The sequence below is a fragment of the Megalopta genalis genome, chromosome 6 (assembly GCF_051020955.1).
Source record: "Megalopta genalis isolate 19385.01 chromosome 6, iyMegGena1_principal, whole genome shotgun sequence".
NCBI classification, from domain to species: Eukaryota; Metazoa; Arthropoda; class Insecta; order Hymenoptera; family Halictidae; genus Megalopta; species Megalopta genalis.
In genome coordinates, this window is record NC_135018.1 from 12,695,938 (window position 1) to 12,712,195 (window position 16,258).

Sequence of the window (16,258 nt, forward strand, 5' to 3'; positions counted from 1 at the left end):
CGATCGCATAGGGAGCGATAAATAAAATAAAATCTTCTTGTAAATACTATTTCTAAAGCACGACAAATTGAAGAATTTTCAATCTCGATTTTCTCGAAAACAGAAAATGTTATCGCTTTTGTTTGAATCACTTTTACACCTAGAATCACCTGTTCAGTTATACTATTCGTGTGGCCACAACCCGTACAATTAGAGCAAAACAATTTCATCTCTTAACTGCATTAGATTTTATATTAAGTATATGAAATTATAATATTTACTCGATACGTGGTGAATAAACTATGTAATTATTGCAAAAGAAATCCTTAAAAATGTGTTTCTATTATTTCAGTAAAACAAATTATTAAGTATTGTAATAGTTCTGAAATCAAATTGATTATGGATGAATATAATTCCATACACCTTTCAATGGAAATCTTTTTTGCAAATTATCAAGCCACTGACACAAGCTGCATTGTTGCTTGTAATACACGTGAAAGTATTTAGAACTGCATACAATAACCAGTTAATGAATAAATTATATCGATTGTAGAAACGCATTGTTGCTTAGAATACACGTGAAAGTATTTAGAACTGCATAGAATAACCAGTTAATGAATAAATTATATCGATTATAGAAGTATATCATTGATTCACGTCCAATAGATTAGGCCATATTTCACAAAAAATTTGAAATAAAAATTATGCAATGATAGTTATAACAAGTTGCTAATATTGTAAAGATATATTAGCATTACAATTGTTTGCCGTTCCCTATGAAAGTCTAACTGATACATATATCTGTACAAGTCACTGTATTTCTGTTTGATTCGCAGCATTCGACTAATAAGCTGAATCCGCTCTAAACACATTGCCGGTATAAAGCTGTGGTATTTTTAGACTACGGTACAGATTCGTTCCGTAAATAGACAGTTAAAACAACTTCATTAATATAAATGTTGGTCCTTTCGAAATTAGGATATATGAGAAAACTACTACCAGAAAGAATTGTATGTTGTGAATATGTTATTTCCGATCTCACAGGAAGTAAAAATAACTGTTGCACAAAATTACACGGACGCTCCGTTCATTTATTTATGAGGAACTCTAGAATAACTATCACCAGATCGTTTGCTATTTGTAAATAGTTGCATATTGCGAAATATTCGAACAGATCTGCATAAAATGAATAAAAGCCTCTTTAACTCAAAATTTCTACTAACTCCTTTTCAACTAGAGTTTCCAAAGTATTGCAATCATAATAACGTTTAAAGTCATTTTCATGGCTTTGATATATTTAATTTTGGCGAAACTGCTGTTCGAAGGACTGACCAGTCCCAGTTCCCCACTTAAATGACTTACAATTAGTCTTTCAAAAGCTCTTAGCCAAAGCTCGATGATCGTTAATTTACTAACACCTCGACTGGAAGGCCAATTAAAAATGTTCGGTCAGAGTTAAGTCTTACTAGAGTTAATATTATAAGTTCCAAGTTTTTGGACATTATTTTTCTCTCTACGAAATGAATTAAAACAACAGCACAAGATTCATATTACATATATTATGGATACTGAAGAAACATTAGATAATAGAATGACAGTTGTGCTTTTAAATAGTATATTGAATAATAAATATAAATGAAAAGTGTCTGAAAGACACAATTTGTTTCAGGACACATTTCTGTTAGCTGTAGTTGTAGTTCAAATGTCAAAAATTAAACTAATAATATCTGTCTTTGTCGAACATTCTTAGTGCTAATCGTAGAATGTTTACGATGCAAAAGGGTTAGCATATCGTCCACTAGGATAGATTTTAACTTTCTGGTTAACTTAACATTAAACGTATCGATACCTAAAAGTGACTAGCATGTGTTGGCTTTTAATAATGATAAGCTCGTATTCATTTATAAATGTTTCAAAATCTGTATAATACAATGTGCAATAAAAGCTGCTTTACAATATCAATAATTATAAAACAAGAAGTCTGAAACGAATCATGTGATCGACAGTGGTATGTTTAGTGTAAACGTGTTAACAAAAGCAGGAATGCAGGTACTAACCTTGACCATCTCCAGGATCTCGGCGCACTTGATTCTTACATTCTGAAAGGGGCAGTTGACGCTGAGCCTGAGTATCACCGGCAGATGCAGCGTGACCAGACTCAAGTACTTGTTGGCTTGAGCCTGTCTGGGCCCATCCAGAGCGTTCCCGAGATTGAGCATCCTGCCGACGTCTCCGGGGGTGACGTCTGGGCTCTCGAGGATCCTGCCGCTTTTCGAAGAGACATCCTCGTCCTGCGAGAGCGGTCTCTTGATCTGGCCAGCGCTGAACTTCCTCTCGTCGTTCTTCCGCAAATAGTCCTGGGGCTGCTCGGTACACTGACGACGCTGACGATCATCGAGACACTCCTCGTCGCACGGATAGATCTCGAAGTTCTCCAACTTCATGTCCTCGGCGCGGTTATCGTCTGGTTGTCTGTGATAAATGTCGTTCGCGTTTTCGTTCTCAAACCCGTCCAGCGTATTGAACACCACACCATCGCGGTGTCTGATCGTGATCTCGGTCTCGTCGAAAGAGACGTCGTCCGCGCTGTCGTAGCACCTGCGATCGCGTGCCAACAGGTCACCCTTCGGTCGGGAGAAGTTCAAGCTCCTACGGTCGAAGTTCGCCCCGAAGTTGTCGTCGAACTTCGGGCTCTTCCCGTAGATCCTAGTGTCAGAGTCCAGCTCGTCATCCTCCAGCTGCTTCTGTTTCGCTCCTTTCACTTTCACGTAGTTCTTCGTCCTGGATCTGTCCTCCAGACAGACGTCGTTCAGCCTCTCGCTAGAAGAGGACCCGATGTACTTTCTCTCGCTCTCGCTGCTCGAGCCGAAACGCGTCTCCGACGTGTCCTTGAACCTCTGGCACCTGTCCTGCGACTCGATCTTGAAGCCTTTCCCTTCGTCGGACGACGTTGAGTGCCCGGACCTGTAGCTGTCCACGTCGTACCGTCTCCTATCGCTCGGGGTGCCATAGCTGGTCTCGTTGACCAGCCGGCCGTCAACGCAGTCGAACGAGCCCAACGGATACGTCTCCGAGCACTCTAGGCTGCTGTCCTCCAGGAACGCTGGGTTCTCAGTGACGCTCTGGGGGAAGAAACCCTCCGTCCTAAACGTGTCCTGCAGCAACTGCTGCGGATGAAGGGGCTGCACGTTCTTTGGCGCGGACTTGGTCGGCGACCGCTCGATCCCCATGTCGTATCTTCGCATGAAACGTAACGGAGTCCTTGGTTAGCTCTTTCAGTACCCGGACATAACGCGAGAAAATTTGTAAGGATATATGTATTCAGAATGGGATATATTCAGCTGTGTCCGGAGTGTTTCTTGCGGGTTTTCTCTGGTTGTTTAACGTCTTTTTGTATATGGTGCGGAATACATCGAATAGAATTTAATCACCCTGTTCTTACATGTAGCGTCCGCATACACATGATATAAAAAAGAATGTTGTTTGGGGACTCTCAAATCATTAGGTAAACTATCCATATCTCTCTTGTGCAACAACGGATCCTTATACCGTGTATATATTTAAAAAGTATTTGTACACTGTTAATTTGTTCAATACTTATACATTTAAACAGCAAAAATTAGAATTTTATGCAGTCACACTTTCTGTAGCCATTAATGATTCATATATATTTAAGCAGTTAAGCATAATATATAAATAAAAGAGGATTATTTTTATTAATGTGTCATTGAATTTCGATCGTTCCATTATACAAACTAGCAAAGTAAAATAATATTTCTTCATATATTCATACATGATTGATGCAGCTTAACTCCTATTATTATGAACTATCTAGTTATGTAGACCTACTTGCTCCCCTCGTAGAGATTACTATGATTTGAAATCAAAATTATGCCCTAACAAATTTCTTAATATCTTCGCGGACTACTGTATACGATTTTTGAAACAATCTATGTAGATGGTAGCTATGTATATTGTCGAAAGCAGCAGCGTTTCTAGATAGCGACACTCACCTGCCATCCTGGCTCTTGAACTTTCCCCCGACAGTCTCGGCGTCCTCCATCTCGCCGGCGTCATCCCAATGATTCGGACTGCCAACCCCACCGAGCCATCCCTCGACCGTGTTCCGGGCCGCCGCCAAGGCGATGTTTCTGGCAGTCTCATCTCTAGCGCATAAAGGCGCTAAAAATCTGCTAACGATCTCGACCTCGTCGCCCTTTGTGGAGGTGCCGCTTCCCGAGGAATTGTTCGGATCCCTGTACATCTCGTTTCACTTTTCGCCTCGATATTTCTCGTCTATATTTCACTCGTTTCTAAGTTTAATTAACCCTCGACTGGGTCCGGCGTCCCCCGTCGACACCACTGTGCCTCGCAGCTTTGCCTCTCGATAAGATTTTATGGAAACTAACCGTTGCGATATAAACCCGTTGGCACGTGGAAGTCCTTTCCTTATGAACTGATCCGGCTCTCGCGGATACAACAATAAAACTGGAAATACAAACCAAGGGGATCGTTAGAAACAGAGTTTTATAAGATCAATGCTTAATGACACAAAAATAATAATCAGTTTCTGATTCAAAGCCTATATCGTTAATTGTTATTTGTTAGTTCACAGACGAAATAAATTTGCTCTATTTGATGCATACTTGTAGCAAATTATTATTAGCACAATTATTGTTTGCTTGACATTGAAATTGTAACAATGAAACAAAAATACGTTACAGAGAAAGCTCGTTCATGGAAAATAATGTCACGTATCTATTTGATAATTCTGTAGGTACTCGTGTATTTATTCCTCAATAAAACGGATTGTAATAGCTAACCCTTTACACTACGATTTCTCTCACAACTGCGTTGAATAGGACTTTCTCGTCTTGAATAATTTCCCTGAATTCGTTCTAAAAGCGTTCGTATTTAGTGGATTATGTATGAAATCTTTGTCACGAGTCCGACTTGTTGTTGTACGATATAAAATGTTAATCATTCATTCGATTGAGAATTAAATATCTACTTGAACTTGTTATGATTATGCATTAATAAAATTAAAAATTGAATTGTTGCTTGTACACGCGATAGTCGAATTTTTCCGCCGAATTTGTTTGTATCTTATTGCGCGACCAGTTTAAGTAGAAGATGCTCAAATTACAAGAATCGCCGCGAACCGTAAAACCTTCGGCCAACAAGACGCAAGAATTGGCATAGATCGCCTTGGGATATCCCTCTCGTCCCGACGCATTGAATGAATCGCTTGGCCCAGCAACGATCGATTGTATCACGGTCGATCAACTTTTACGCGCATTCACGGATTTTCGTTCGGTAGACGGGTCGGTCCAGGAACGAAAGGGTGCTGAGGAAAAAGGAAAGGACCGCGAGTAATGACGGTCGTTTCGTCGCGTTTCGCCGTGAAAATCGCTAGTAAAACTCGTTTCTTGTGGATTTTACTGTCGGTGTGCTTCAACAACCGTTCCAAGACGATAGAAAGTAGGCTGTGCCGACTGTCGAGTGATCGCTTAGCGATTTAGCGACTTCGTACCCGGCGGGCAGTCGACGACGGATCGATGGAAAAAGAAAGCTGGGTGCGATCGTGACAGGCGAACCTCCGAAAGAAAATCGATCGATCGGGGACACCTCGAGCTTCTTTAACCCTTAAATGCATAGAGTCCCAAAAATGAATCAATAACTTTTTGCGCGGATACCCGACAACAGTTTTGATATCGATACATTTGGCTGAATGGCAGTGATTCCTTTGTCCATTGACTTATCAAAAAGTAACTAAAATAATGACATTTGACTTCAATATTTGTATCTTTCTGACGTTATACCAATTGGCGCGCATTTTTGATAGCGGGTTCATTTACGTACTTTTGGAAGTGGATTATTTAGAAATATTTTGGTGTATTCGTTAAACAAACAATATTTTGTAAAGGTAAGGCTCTTATTTATTAACCCTTAAATGCATATTGTTGTCAATTGTCTACATTCCAGTTCCACTTAATTTTATTCAAAAACCTGAGTAGGTGCGTTTACGAACGTTGATAACAATAGACAATAGACCATGTGTGAAATAAAAGACTTGACATTAATTTTGGCGAGTAAGTTATATGTTTTTTGACATTTGAATGTGGTGGGTGATAACCTACGATGTGTTACTTGGAGAGATATTTTCTTTTTTCGAGTTTCACGGACTGAGTGCATCAAATGCAGGGTTGCTTTGTGTCACAACAAAAATCGCAATTGCTTTGCTGCATTTCGTTTATAAATAACGTGAAAATTCCTATACTAATAGATAATATAAATACATGACCATTTGTTTACGTCTACAATAATTTTAGTAATAAACGCATATTGTTGCCAAAAGTCTACATACAACTTTTTTTCAAAATAAATACTCAATATTATTACCTAGATTTTTTTATTTATTTTTTACGTAACCTATGACTACATTCCTACAAAAAACGATTTTTTAAAATTTAAAACAAAAAATCATGCATTTAAGGGTTAAGAAACCGAACGGTCGCGCAGACCGTCCAACGGTTGTTTCCTTTCGTCCCCTGTTGTACTAACCGAGTAGTTGCTGCTCGCGGCTGTTGTTGCTGTTTGATTCAACGGCAACGTGTTACATTGTTCATTACATCGTAACGCAAGCTCCTCGCTGGTGAGTTCTCCGAATGTGCTTCCAGTTGGGGTGGGCTGTCCTTGGTTCCGTGGGGTTCACTGTCGTCGAGTTAATCCATGGGACGTCTGCAACAAACGAAGGTAGTGCATTGAGCACGATGCAAACCCGGATAAAGGTGGAATTTGGTAAATCGGAAACAGTGCAGCGGAGCGCTAAATAGAAGAATTGTTGAAGTTCGAACAGCCCTCTGAATTGAACGTTCAGGTACTTCTCGAGTGTTATATCTTGGGTTCACTAACAACGAATAGAAATTTCAGTGACTTTTGACTGTGAGAGGTATTGTGTACAAGCACGATGATATGGAGGTACATGTGCATAACGAAGGGAGATTTGTTTAAGATATTGGGTTGGCAACTAAGTAATTGCCGATTTGTTCAATGAAACAAAAATTTCTTTTTACTTGGAACGAAGTTTAATCTGTAATGTATTTCCCATTTCGTTCGATGACCTTTTGCCATCTCTCTGACAACTTGAAAATTCCACGCTCGTAGAAAGTCTGATCCTTTTCGGCCAAAAACTGAGTTACGTGAGATTTTACAGCGTCATCGTCGTGTGGGTGTAACATCAATTCCCAACCAATATCCATTAATTTTTGCTGAGTGGACAAAGACGTGTGCGGCCTAGCATTGTCCTGCTGGAAAATGACACCTTTACAATTGACCAATTCTGGTCGCTTTTCCTTGACCGATGCACTCAACTTGTCCAGTTGCTAACATTCACGGATAATAAAAACTAACATAATAATAATAATAATAATAATTTTATAATATAATATTTACGGATATCATAAAAATGGGAGTGAGAGACATCTATAATTGAAATCGGCAATTACTTAGTTGCCAACCCAATAAAATTAAGGCAGGAGATATGAAACCTGTATAGTGTTGAATAAAGATAAATGAAAGTCCGTAAAATATTGAAAACGTGTGCATACACATGTATGCAGACATTGGAGACAAAGTGTATGTGTAGCATTCGTCTACTTGAGATTAGTGACTACGGCTAATCAAAAACTCCCATCTTGATTTCAAGAATAATTCTTATATTGGATATATATATATATATATATATATATATATATATATATATATATATATATATATACATACAATGCAATATTACCTCACTATTAGCTTAGAATTTAGAAGTTTCACTGTCAAAGAACTAACTTCGTAAAACGCAGCAAACATATTTCAACGGTAACTTACATCACAAATAAGCTCGTTATCATAAAATACGAACGATTTAGAGATGCAATGTACAATGATTCCTAAAATCAGTAGCATAAATGCGATTGAATGTTGCTCTGCCAGATCCGTGAAATATCACACCGCGAAGACGCGAAAATACCATGCAAACGTTTCCTTTATCGATCCTTCGCTTATTGAATTTCCGTTTGGCCTAAGCTTTAAATCGATCGACTTAAATATTGCTCGCTAGCAATGTAACTGAAAGCTAATAGGTGAAGCACTACTCTACGGTGGCGCGGCGAACGGATTATCGCCGATCGAACATTACGCAACGAACAATTGAGAGCCGGTAACGGCATGGTGTTCTGAACTTTAGGCTTGCTGCACACACACACATATGCGTTATCCGATGTATTTCGCACATTAGCAATGCAAAATATTTTTTAATAGCATCTTGTGCTTTCCTAATCGATTTGTCCTAAATCGTTTTCATATTATGTATAATATAACGTTAGAGAAAAAGTTGTCATAGTCATCCAAAGACCAGTTCTAATTGTAAGAATATCCAGGACTTAAAGTACGACATCAACCATGATATCTATAATTGAAACGTTTTGTCTGCTTTTGAAAATATCAAGTAATATCCATCAAAACTCTCTTCGCGAGCAATGTTAGAGATGTTGACATTAAGATGATCGTATTAAATTTTATATTCTGATTACATAATCATAACAGAACATCGGAGAATTATCGATATTCACAAAATATAAGTTAAGAACAATGCTTATATCAGAAGTGTCTTATTTATTCATTTTAATTCTTGCACTTTTCATAAGAGACTGATACCGGTATATGAAATGCTGGTATTACATCGGTATTTTTCAATTGTACCTTCATAACCTTTATAGAAACCGAAATACCGGAATGACGTCATACAGGCAAAACAAAAGAAGACCGCGGAGGCGCTGCGATTATCAGCCGCACAATTACTGTACAATCGATTATTGATATTGATACCAAACCTAGGGCTCATACCGGTATTATACCGGAAAATATTTTGGAATTTTTATCGGTATGAACATTACATATCAGTATACAGGGTGTCCCAAAAATGTCTCGCAATCCGGAAATGGCGGGTTCCTCGGATCATTTGAAGCAACTTCTTCCTTTACAAAAATGTTCTCCGAGGCGCCGTTATTAACGAAAAACAGTGACCAATAAGAATCGAGCACGGCTGACGCGAGGCGATCCAGTCAACCAGCGCACGAAGCCTAGTTCCGCTCATTGGCTCGGTCGCCTCGCGCCAGCTGAGCTGGGATTCGACCGCTCGACCGCTGGCGCCGTTGGCTCGGCCGCCTCGCGCCGGTTGAGCTGGGATTCGACCGCTCGACCGCTCGACCGCTGGCGCCGTTGGCTCGGCCGCCTCGACCGCTAGCGCCGTAGGCTCGGCCGCCTCGCGCCGGTTGAGCTGGGATTCGACCGCTCGACCGCTGGCGCCGTTGACTCGGCCGCCTCGCGCCGGTTGAGCTGGGATTCGACCGCTCGACCGCTGGCGCCGTTGGCTCGGCCGGCTCGCGACAGCCGAGCTCGTCTCTCATTGATCACTGTTTCTCGTTAATAACTCGTTAACGGTGCCTCCGAGAAAATTTTTGTAAAGGAAAAAGTTGCTTCAAATGACCCGTGGAACCCGCCACTTTCGGATTGCGAGACATTTTTGTGACACCCTGTATGTATATTACGGTATTTTTATCAGTATGGAAGTCGCATACTAGTATTAAAACTGATTTCCCCAAATAGCGGTTACGTCACGACGATATGGAAAAAAATATGTACCGGTATAACACCTAAACCATAAAATATTTCGTTTTTCTGTCTCCGCTTTTGATAACATATTCAAATTCAGCAACGTCAAAAACTTAAGAAACAACAGATTAACAAAAAGATTAATAAGCCTACAAGAAACACCTTCAAAAATATATTTCGAAAAACTCATGAATAAAATTGGGAATTGTCATAATAAATTAATAATTTTTCCATAATCGTAATTCAAAGTCAAATTGTTATTTTTGGTCCCAGTCTCTTCAACAATAGTGTTCTAATAAAGAAACGCAGGTGTTTGATGAAACTTCGCATAAATGTTTAACACTAAACCTATCGTCCTGGTTAAAATGACCGCATTCACATTTTCCATTTCTAAGTTGTTGAAACTATAAATACTCTTTCTTGCTCGTGCCCATTTTCTACTTTAAGAGAGAAATCAACCTCTTTCATCCGAGCTGGTACTTCTACGTAAGGATTTATAAATCGCAAACTACCAATGCTACCTAAAAACAGTACAATTGAAATTTATATCGTATTTTGGGACCCACAAATTTCTTCATGTGGGTCCATTCATGTTCTTCTCATTTTCATGTGAAAAATTATTCTTTTCAAAATACTCTTCGCACAGATTTATGAGCTGAAGAATACGATATAACATTTATTTGAACAATAATATTCATTTGTCATTTACCATTTATAAGCACTTACGCAGTTTTTCTTAACACGATAAGTGTCGAAAATCAACCCCGAAAATTCTCACAAAATCAAAGTGAATTAATTAATGAACCTGAAACTTGGAGGTTAAAATTGATCATATTGCATGATATTTGAACTCTTTAGCATTCTAAACGTCCTAGTAAAATTCATTGAATATATTGCAATAGAAAGGAATTTAAAACATTAAGGTCACCCATGTGTGCCCGACGTGACACTTGATACTGGCCGCGCCAAAAGCTTTAAAAATTTCATAAAATTAAAGTATTTTATTCAATTAAATTAAAACTGTAAGACAAAAAGTTATATAACATTAATTATTCTTAATAAAATTAAGAAATTATAATGGATTCAGTGGAAGAGGAGATACGATTATTCGAGCCTTGCGACTCGTTTTTATAGTTGTTGACAATCAGCGACTATAAAAACGAGACGTGAGGCTCGAATAATCGTATCTCCTCTTCCCAAATTGTCCATTTTTGTGCGCAATCTGAGCGTCAATTAGGAAAAATTTACTGTACATCTATACTCTTAGATAGGTCAAATCAACACTTGTGCAAAATTTCATAGAGATTTGTGTGTATCAGTCACCGGAGTACCCTTGTAAATCAGGGCTTCCCTTAAACTGCGACTAGTGAACGATTTCCGCCGCGTTCCGGATCGACGCTCGCCTCTCATCGGCGTTGATCGATTCAGCTTCCGCCTTGCAGCGCCGCACCGGGCGGAACCTAAGCACGGAAAAGTTCGATTGGCCCTGGAGCACTGCCTCCGCCTACGAATAGAAACGGACCATTATCGGGCCGCTTACGCAATTAGCCGATGTCAGGCTGCAGCAGTCTTCTCATTGATTGATCGACCTCCGCGAGAGAAGGCCTAGGTCAAGGCTGCCAGGGTCAGGAAATAAGAGGGGTCGCGTGAACGTTGCAACTTATCGAGTCAAGGAACGATGCGGGACGGAAAGGGGTTGCTGGTAACAGAGCTCGGGGAACTGAGAGGGGAGCAAAGGAAGCTCACCCATCCAGTATCTTGAAGAGGATAACACGAGGTGCATTCGCACACTCGAATGAGGCAGGCATCGATTTCTCTTGATGTCGCGCTAAGTCGCATCGCGCAACGAACCAAAGTGCCATATTTCTTAGAGACTTAGAGACCACACCTAACTATGACGATATTTTCAATTTTATTTAACCCTCATCCGTCCCTGGTATCAATTTGACACTATATTCAAGTTTCAGAGTATATTATTCTGATATTTTTAGGAAAATTGATTTCAGACTTTATGACTTTTATTTGTTTAACATGAAGTAAAAATGCAATATTATATATTATTGCATATAATATTATATATAACAATATTTGTTACAAAAAAAAGTCTCGCCTGTCAGATTGGCGCACATGAATTTCACGAGCAGAAGAAGACATGTCGCTTCTTTTTTTTATCGATAAAATCTCTAGAAGCTATAGGGAGCACAAATCTGATACAATTTCGGAAGAATTTTGAGTGGATGTAAACGATAACAAGCGAGTGAAAAGTTAAATGATGAGCAACAGTAAAGGACGGAGTGAATACAGTGGTTAAACGCAAATGTAAATAGTGCAAGCTGCGGTAAGCGTAAAAAAACATCGTTTTATTCTATATGAAAAAATGTGAAAATAAGATTATGTAAATATGTTTTTCGTTGTTTTTAATAAATATTTAGTAAAAGAAATTGTTTGCCTGTTATTGTATTGATTTTTCTTACCGTAGTGTCAATTTAATATCAATGATATTTGTGTGAAACTGTTATTTGAATATTTCTGTCTTCATCTGAGAATGGCACGTAAATGGCAAATGTAAACAATTTTAATAAATTACTTGTTTTCTTTAATTGTATCTATAAAGACTAAGCAAATTATATTGCACCGTAACGAAATTCTTACTTTGTGTCATTTCTCAATGAAACCTAACTCTCAGATAGTCTATGTTTTTTTTATTGTTATTCAGAGTTATAATAGTATAATAGTTTATTTGTTCCCCTATAATTTTGTACAGTTTTATTTGTACCTATCCTCTGCTACAATTATTTATTCATCCTAAACTAACCGATATTCGATGTATGCTGCACTTCCTCTGCATATATATTTATAATAGCTATACATATAAATTGTTTAAAAGTTGGACGGCAAAGAGAAACCTTGTCGCTTATACTTATGAATGCCAATAGATTATCGCAGATATGCTACATTCGTTAATAATGTCACTAACAAAAGAATGTTTGCCAATAATTAATAATAACAACGAGTAAAGTAATTTCAGAAAGCTAGTAGTAAAGTTTGATTAGTACTGAATTGTCTTTTTATCGTTTTCTATCCGATGAATTATAAATCTGATCTTTCTCTATCAATGATCATACAATAGATTAAACTACATAGTCACATTAAACTTGGTAAATAGCGATAAATAAACTAAGTTACAGATGGGTCGCGAGTACGCGAAACGCAGTGTATAAAGATATAATTATATTCACCGAGGGAGGCGTAAGAAATAGAAATACCGATCTCGGGTATATATCAACGGGCACAAGCAAGAAGGACATTAATAAATACTTATTTTACGCCAAGCAATTTCCTTAATAACCATAAACAGTGACGTTATCCGGGGAGCACGATCGCCGCAATATCGACGGAGACGGTGCCATAAAGTCTCGCATAAAATTGAAAACTGTGACGATAATAACAAGCGTTCGTTGCATGAAATTATATAAAACACACGCGATAAAGCGAGTGAGGAAAACAAGAAAATAATTGTGGTGCGATGTTAGTTGCAATTACGAGCGAACGCCGAGGCTGTCGATACACGATCCTGCAAATCTAATCTGTGACGCAATAAAAATTAATAGACCGTGGGCAGAACGGTAACAAATGAAACAAAACAAGGGGGTCGGTAATAATTATCTGAACAGATCCGCGAAGGCAAGGTGTACAGTTCGAAAGAAAGCAATATTTCCAGCGTCGGCTATTTTTTCGCAGACGAGACGCGCCATGTTACAACAAAGCGCGATTGCGCAAATGTTTGCGCTCCGCCGGTGCCATTAGACGGCAATAAAGAGCTTCCAAGTGGAAAGAATTCGATCCCACGCGCGCCGAAACACGCCTGTAACATTTTCCTATTGCGTAAACGCAGAAAACGCCCGTGGCCGCTCGTTTTCTCAGTAAACCGTCGCGGAAACCTCCAGCGACGAATAATGCCCGTTTGTTTCGGCCTCTCAATGACCCGGTGACCTTTTTCCAGCAAGAATCGAGTGGGTTAGAATCACAGTGGCATAAGTGACATTTTCAAAAGTTTCGACTTACAGTGGTGTGCATAATTATAGACTCAAAAAGTACCTTTTTGTTAAGACCTTTTTTAAATACAGAAAGTGCCTCGGCCAGAGGAAGCCACATACAGGGCCTAAATAATTATATACTCAAAGTAACTTTTACGTTTTTACTGAGATTTAAACAAAAACCGAAAAGAAATATATTTGTATATTTCTACTTTCTATTATTTCTAATATAGGAGTATACAAATGTGTGTGTGTTGTGTGAAGTTTTTGTATAAGTATCGCTAACAATGTGAAAGTTACTTTGAGTCTATAATTATTCACACCGCTGTATGTTTTAAAATGTGATCTATAACCAAAATGTTAAAGAGACGAGTGGAATAAATTATAAAGTTATCACCAATTAATTTAACTCTAAATTATCTTAACCATTTTGATCAATAAACAGTACAGATGTTAGTAGACAATAACACTCCTTGTTTTACACAATGCGGAAATGTGACTTACACCACTATGATCCTTACCTGCTCGATTGATCGCCGCCGACTCTTCACACGCGATGTTAGAACCAGCGCATCGACGGCTGACGCCGCCGGCGCGCTTGCCATTTTTTAATAATACGTTGCAACGTCCATTGTGTTGCATGCAAGCTACGTCCGTCAAGTTTAATGTCCGCGCAATGCTCACGACGAACGACAAATGCTGTGGCACGACGTGACGGCCATTGACATATCGACACGTTCTGATAGGCGTTGAGCATTGTGTGTGCTTGTTATACGTGTACACAGTTGATTATCTCGGAGATTGTTCGAAATCTCAATATGTTCTTTGCGAAAATCAAGTGGAGCAAGGGAAGCGGTGCTCGAAGAATGTATCCTATGTGAGAAATGAACCTATTTCTTTGTTTATCCTATGAGAAACAAAGCTATTTTTTTGTTTATCGATGAAATGGCCTACTTCGAAAAAAGACGCGGTGACCTGGCGAAAGTTGAGAACAACCATTAAATCGTATAATTAATAACATTTCAAATCGAGAAAGATCTTTTGAAGGAGAGGGATATTTTGAAATTGTCAATTGATTACCAAATACAGAAGTGATGAAGAAACTTCGCTGTGTCAGTTTGAAGTCGGGTGTAACGACTTCGTCGAAATCGCTGACAGAGATTTGATAGTGTTTTGTTCGGCAACAATTCACCGAAACTATCGACAAAAATATTTGTCAACTCATATACTGAATCGTATTCTTAGTAAGATAATAAATCCCATTGAAATCATTATTATATACACATATATATATATATATATATATATTTTAAATTTAACGATTATCAGTCAAAAGAGTTTCCAACGAAACCGTAATGTTTAATTGTTTTTAACCTATTAACCGGGTATGCCGGTTAATTCTGTTAAACGAAATATTTCGTCATACCAGGAAGACAACGACGATGGGCATGACGACTTTTCTCGTCATGGAAATTTGTAAAAGTAACGTCCACAACACAGCACAACGTTCTTACCCATAAATCTGGTACGAGCATATGGTAACACTTCGAATTTGCACAATTTAGTATTAAACACTATTATAACATTTTTTATATATAGTAGACTAAGTGTGTCATGCTTTGGACCTTGAATAGTCACCATTAGACTGCGGATTTTATGCATTTATAATAAAAATGAGTAAATGAAATTTTAAACAATGAAAATGTTAAAAGATTTTAGGAGCATCTGTATATTATATTCACCTCGTTGAAATTATTAAAGAAGAATTTTTTGTTTGACTCATTTTTGTTGCAATTAATGAAAATAAGTTTTGTGCGTAACCAACTATAATGTTATTTTGTGTAATGCCACATTGTTCCAAGAGATATCATACCGCGAAATAATGATTTCAATTAGTTTAATCAATTCTTCGTACATTAGAAATATTTCATTTATATATTTCCTAAATATGTTATGAAATATTTTGTCAAAATAAATGATCAACAAGTGAAATGTTCATATACATTATAATCAATATGTAACTACAACATGAATTACCGCTAATTTTCGAGCTATCACAATTTTGTTCATTTGCGTTAAATTAATCCTGCACTAGGCATTGTTCATAAGGGTTCCCTACATTTCATTGTCTTCTCAGTTTTCCAATATTCGATGAAATACAAAACGATATGTGCAATTTGCGCATTTCCCGTCTCGTTTCGGATGGTTTGCCGGCATTTATCGATGCGAGAAACCTTTTTCATAGTTTCCCGGATAGTAGAATAAATACAATCGCCACTGTGCGCCGAACAGGACGTCCGTCAAAATCGACGTTCATCACAACATCCGTTATTTCAGTGCTCGTTGCACTGCACTTTAAATTTACAAAAAACTACTCGCGAATGTGTATAGGCAAAATTTTGTTCTTCGCTCTCTTAACGATAAAATTGTTTAGCGGACAATTTCCGGGGAAAAGGCGCGGTAGCAGACACACAAAATAGGAAACGACGAGAAAAAAAAGTCGGAAAGGATTGAAAGAATTCGATAGTCGTTGCGGCGAAGCGCGAGTAGCGCAAGCAGCGCGACAAGCGATG

The 16,258-nt window shown here is 38.4% G+C and overlaps 2 protein-coding genes across 5 annotated transcripts in view; one reads left to right on the plus strand and one right to left on the minus strand.

Annotated features, from left to right (window-relative positions):
- Sesn (Sestrin) overlaps positions 1-16,258 on the minus strand; it is a 296,174-nt gene that overhangs the window by 225,660 nt on the left and 54,256 nt on the right. For all 4 annotated transcript variants that reach the window (XM_076523347.1, XM_076523346.1, XM_076523348.1 and 1 more), the window contains exons 2-4: positions 6,544-6,720; positions 3,993-4,467; positions 2,037-3,216 (exon numbers count right to left, since the gene is read on the minus strand). In XM_076523347.1, the coding sequence (XP_076379462.1) occupies positions 2,037-3,216; positions 3,993-4,243 (1,431 nt within the window). In that variant the 5' untranslated portion in view covers positions 4,244-4,467; positions 6,544-6,720. The remainder of the gene's footprint in view (positions 1-2,036; positions 3,217-3,992; positions 4,468-6,543; positions 6,721-16,258) is intronic.
- The window catches only part of LOC117226248 (organic cation transporter protein), a 190,695-nt gene that overhangs the window by 2,393 nt on the left and 172,044 nt on the right, over positions 1-16,258 (plus strand). The gene's annotated exons all lie outside the window — the stretch shown is intronic.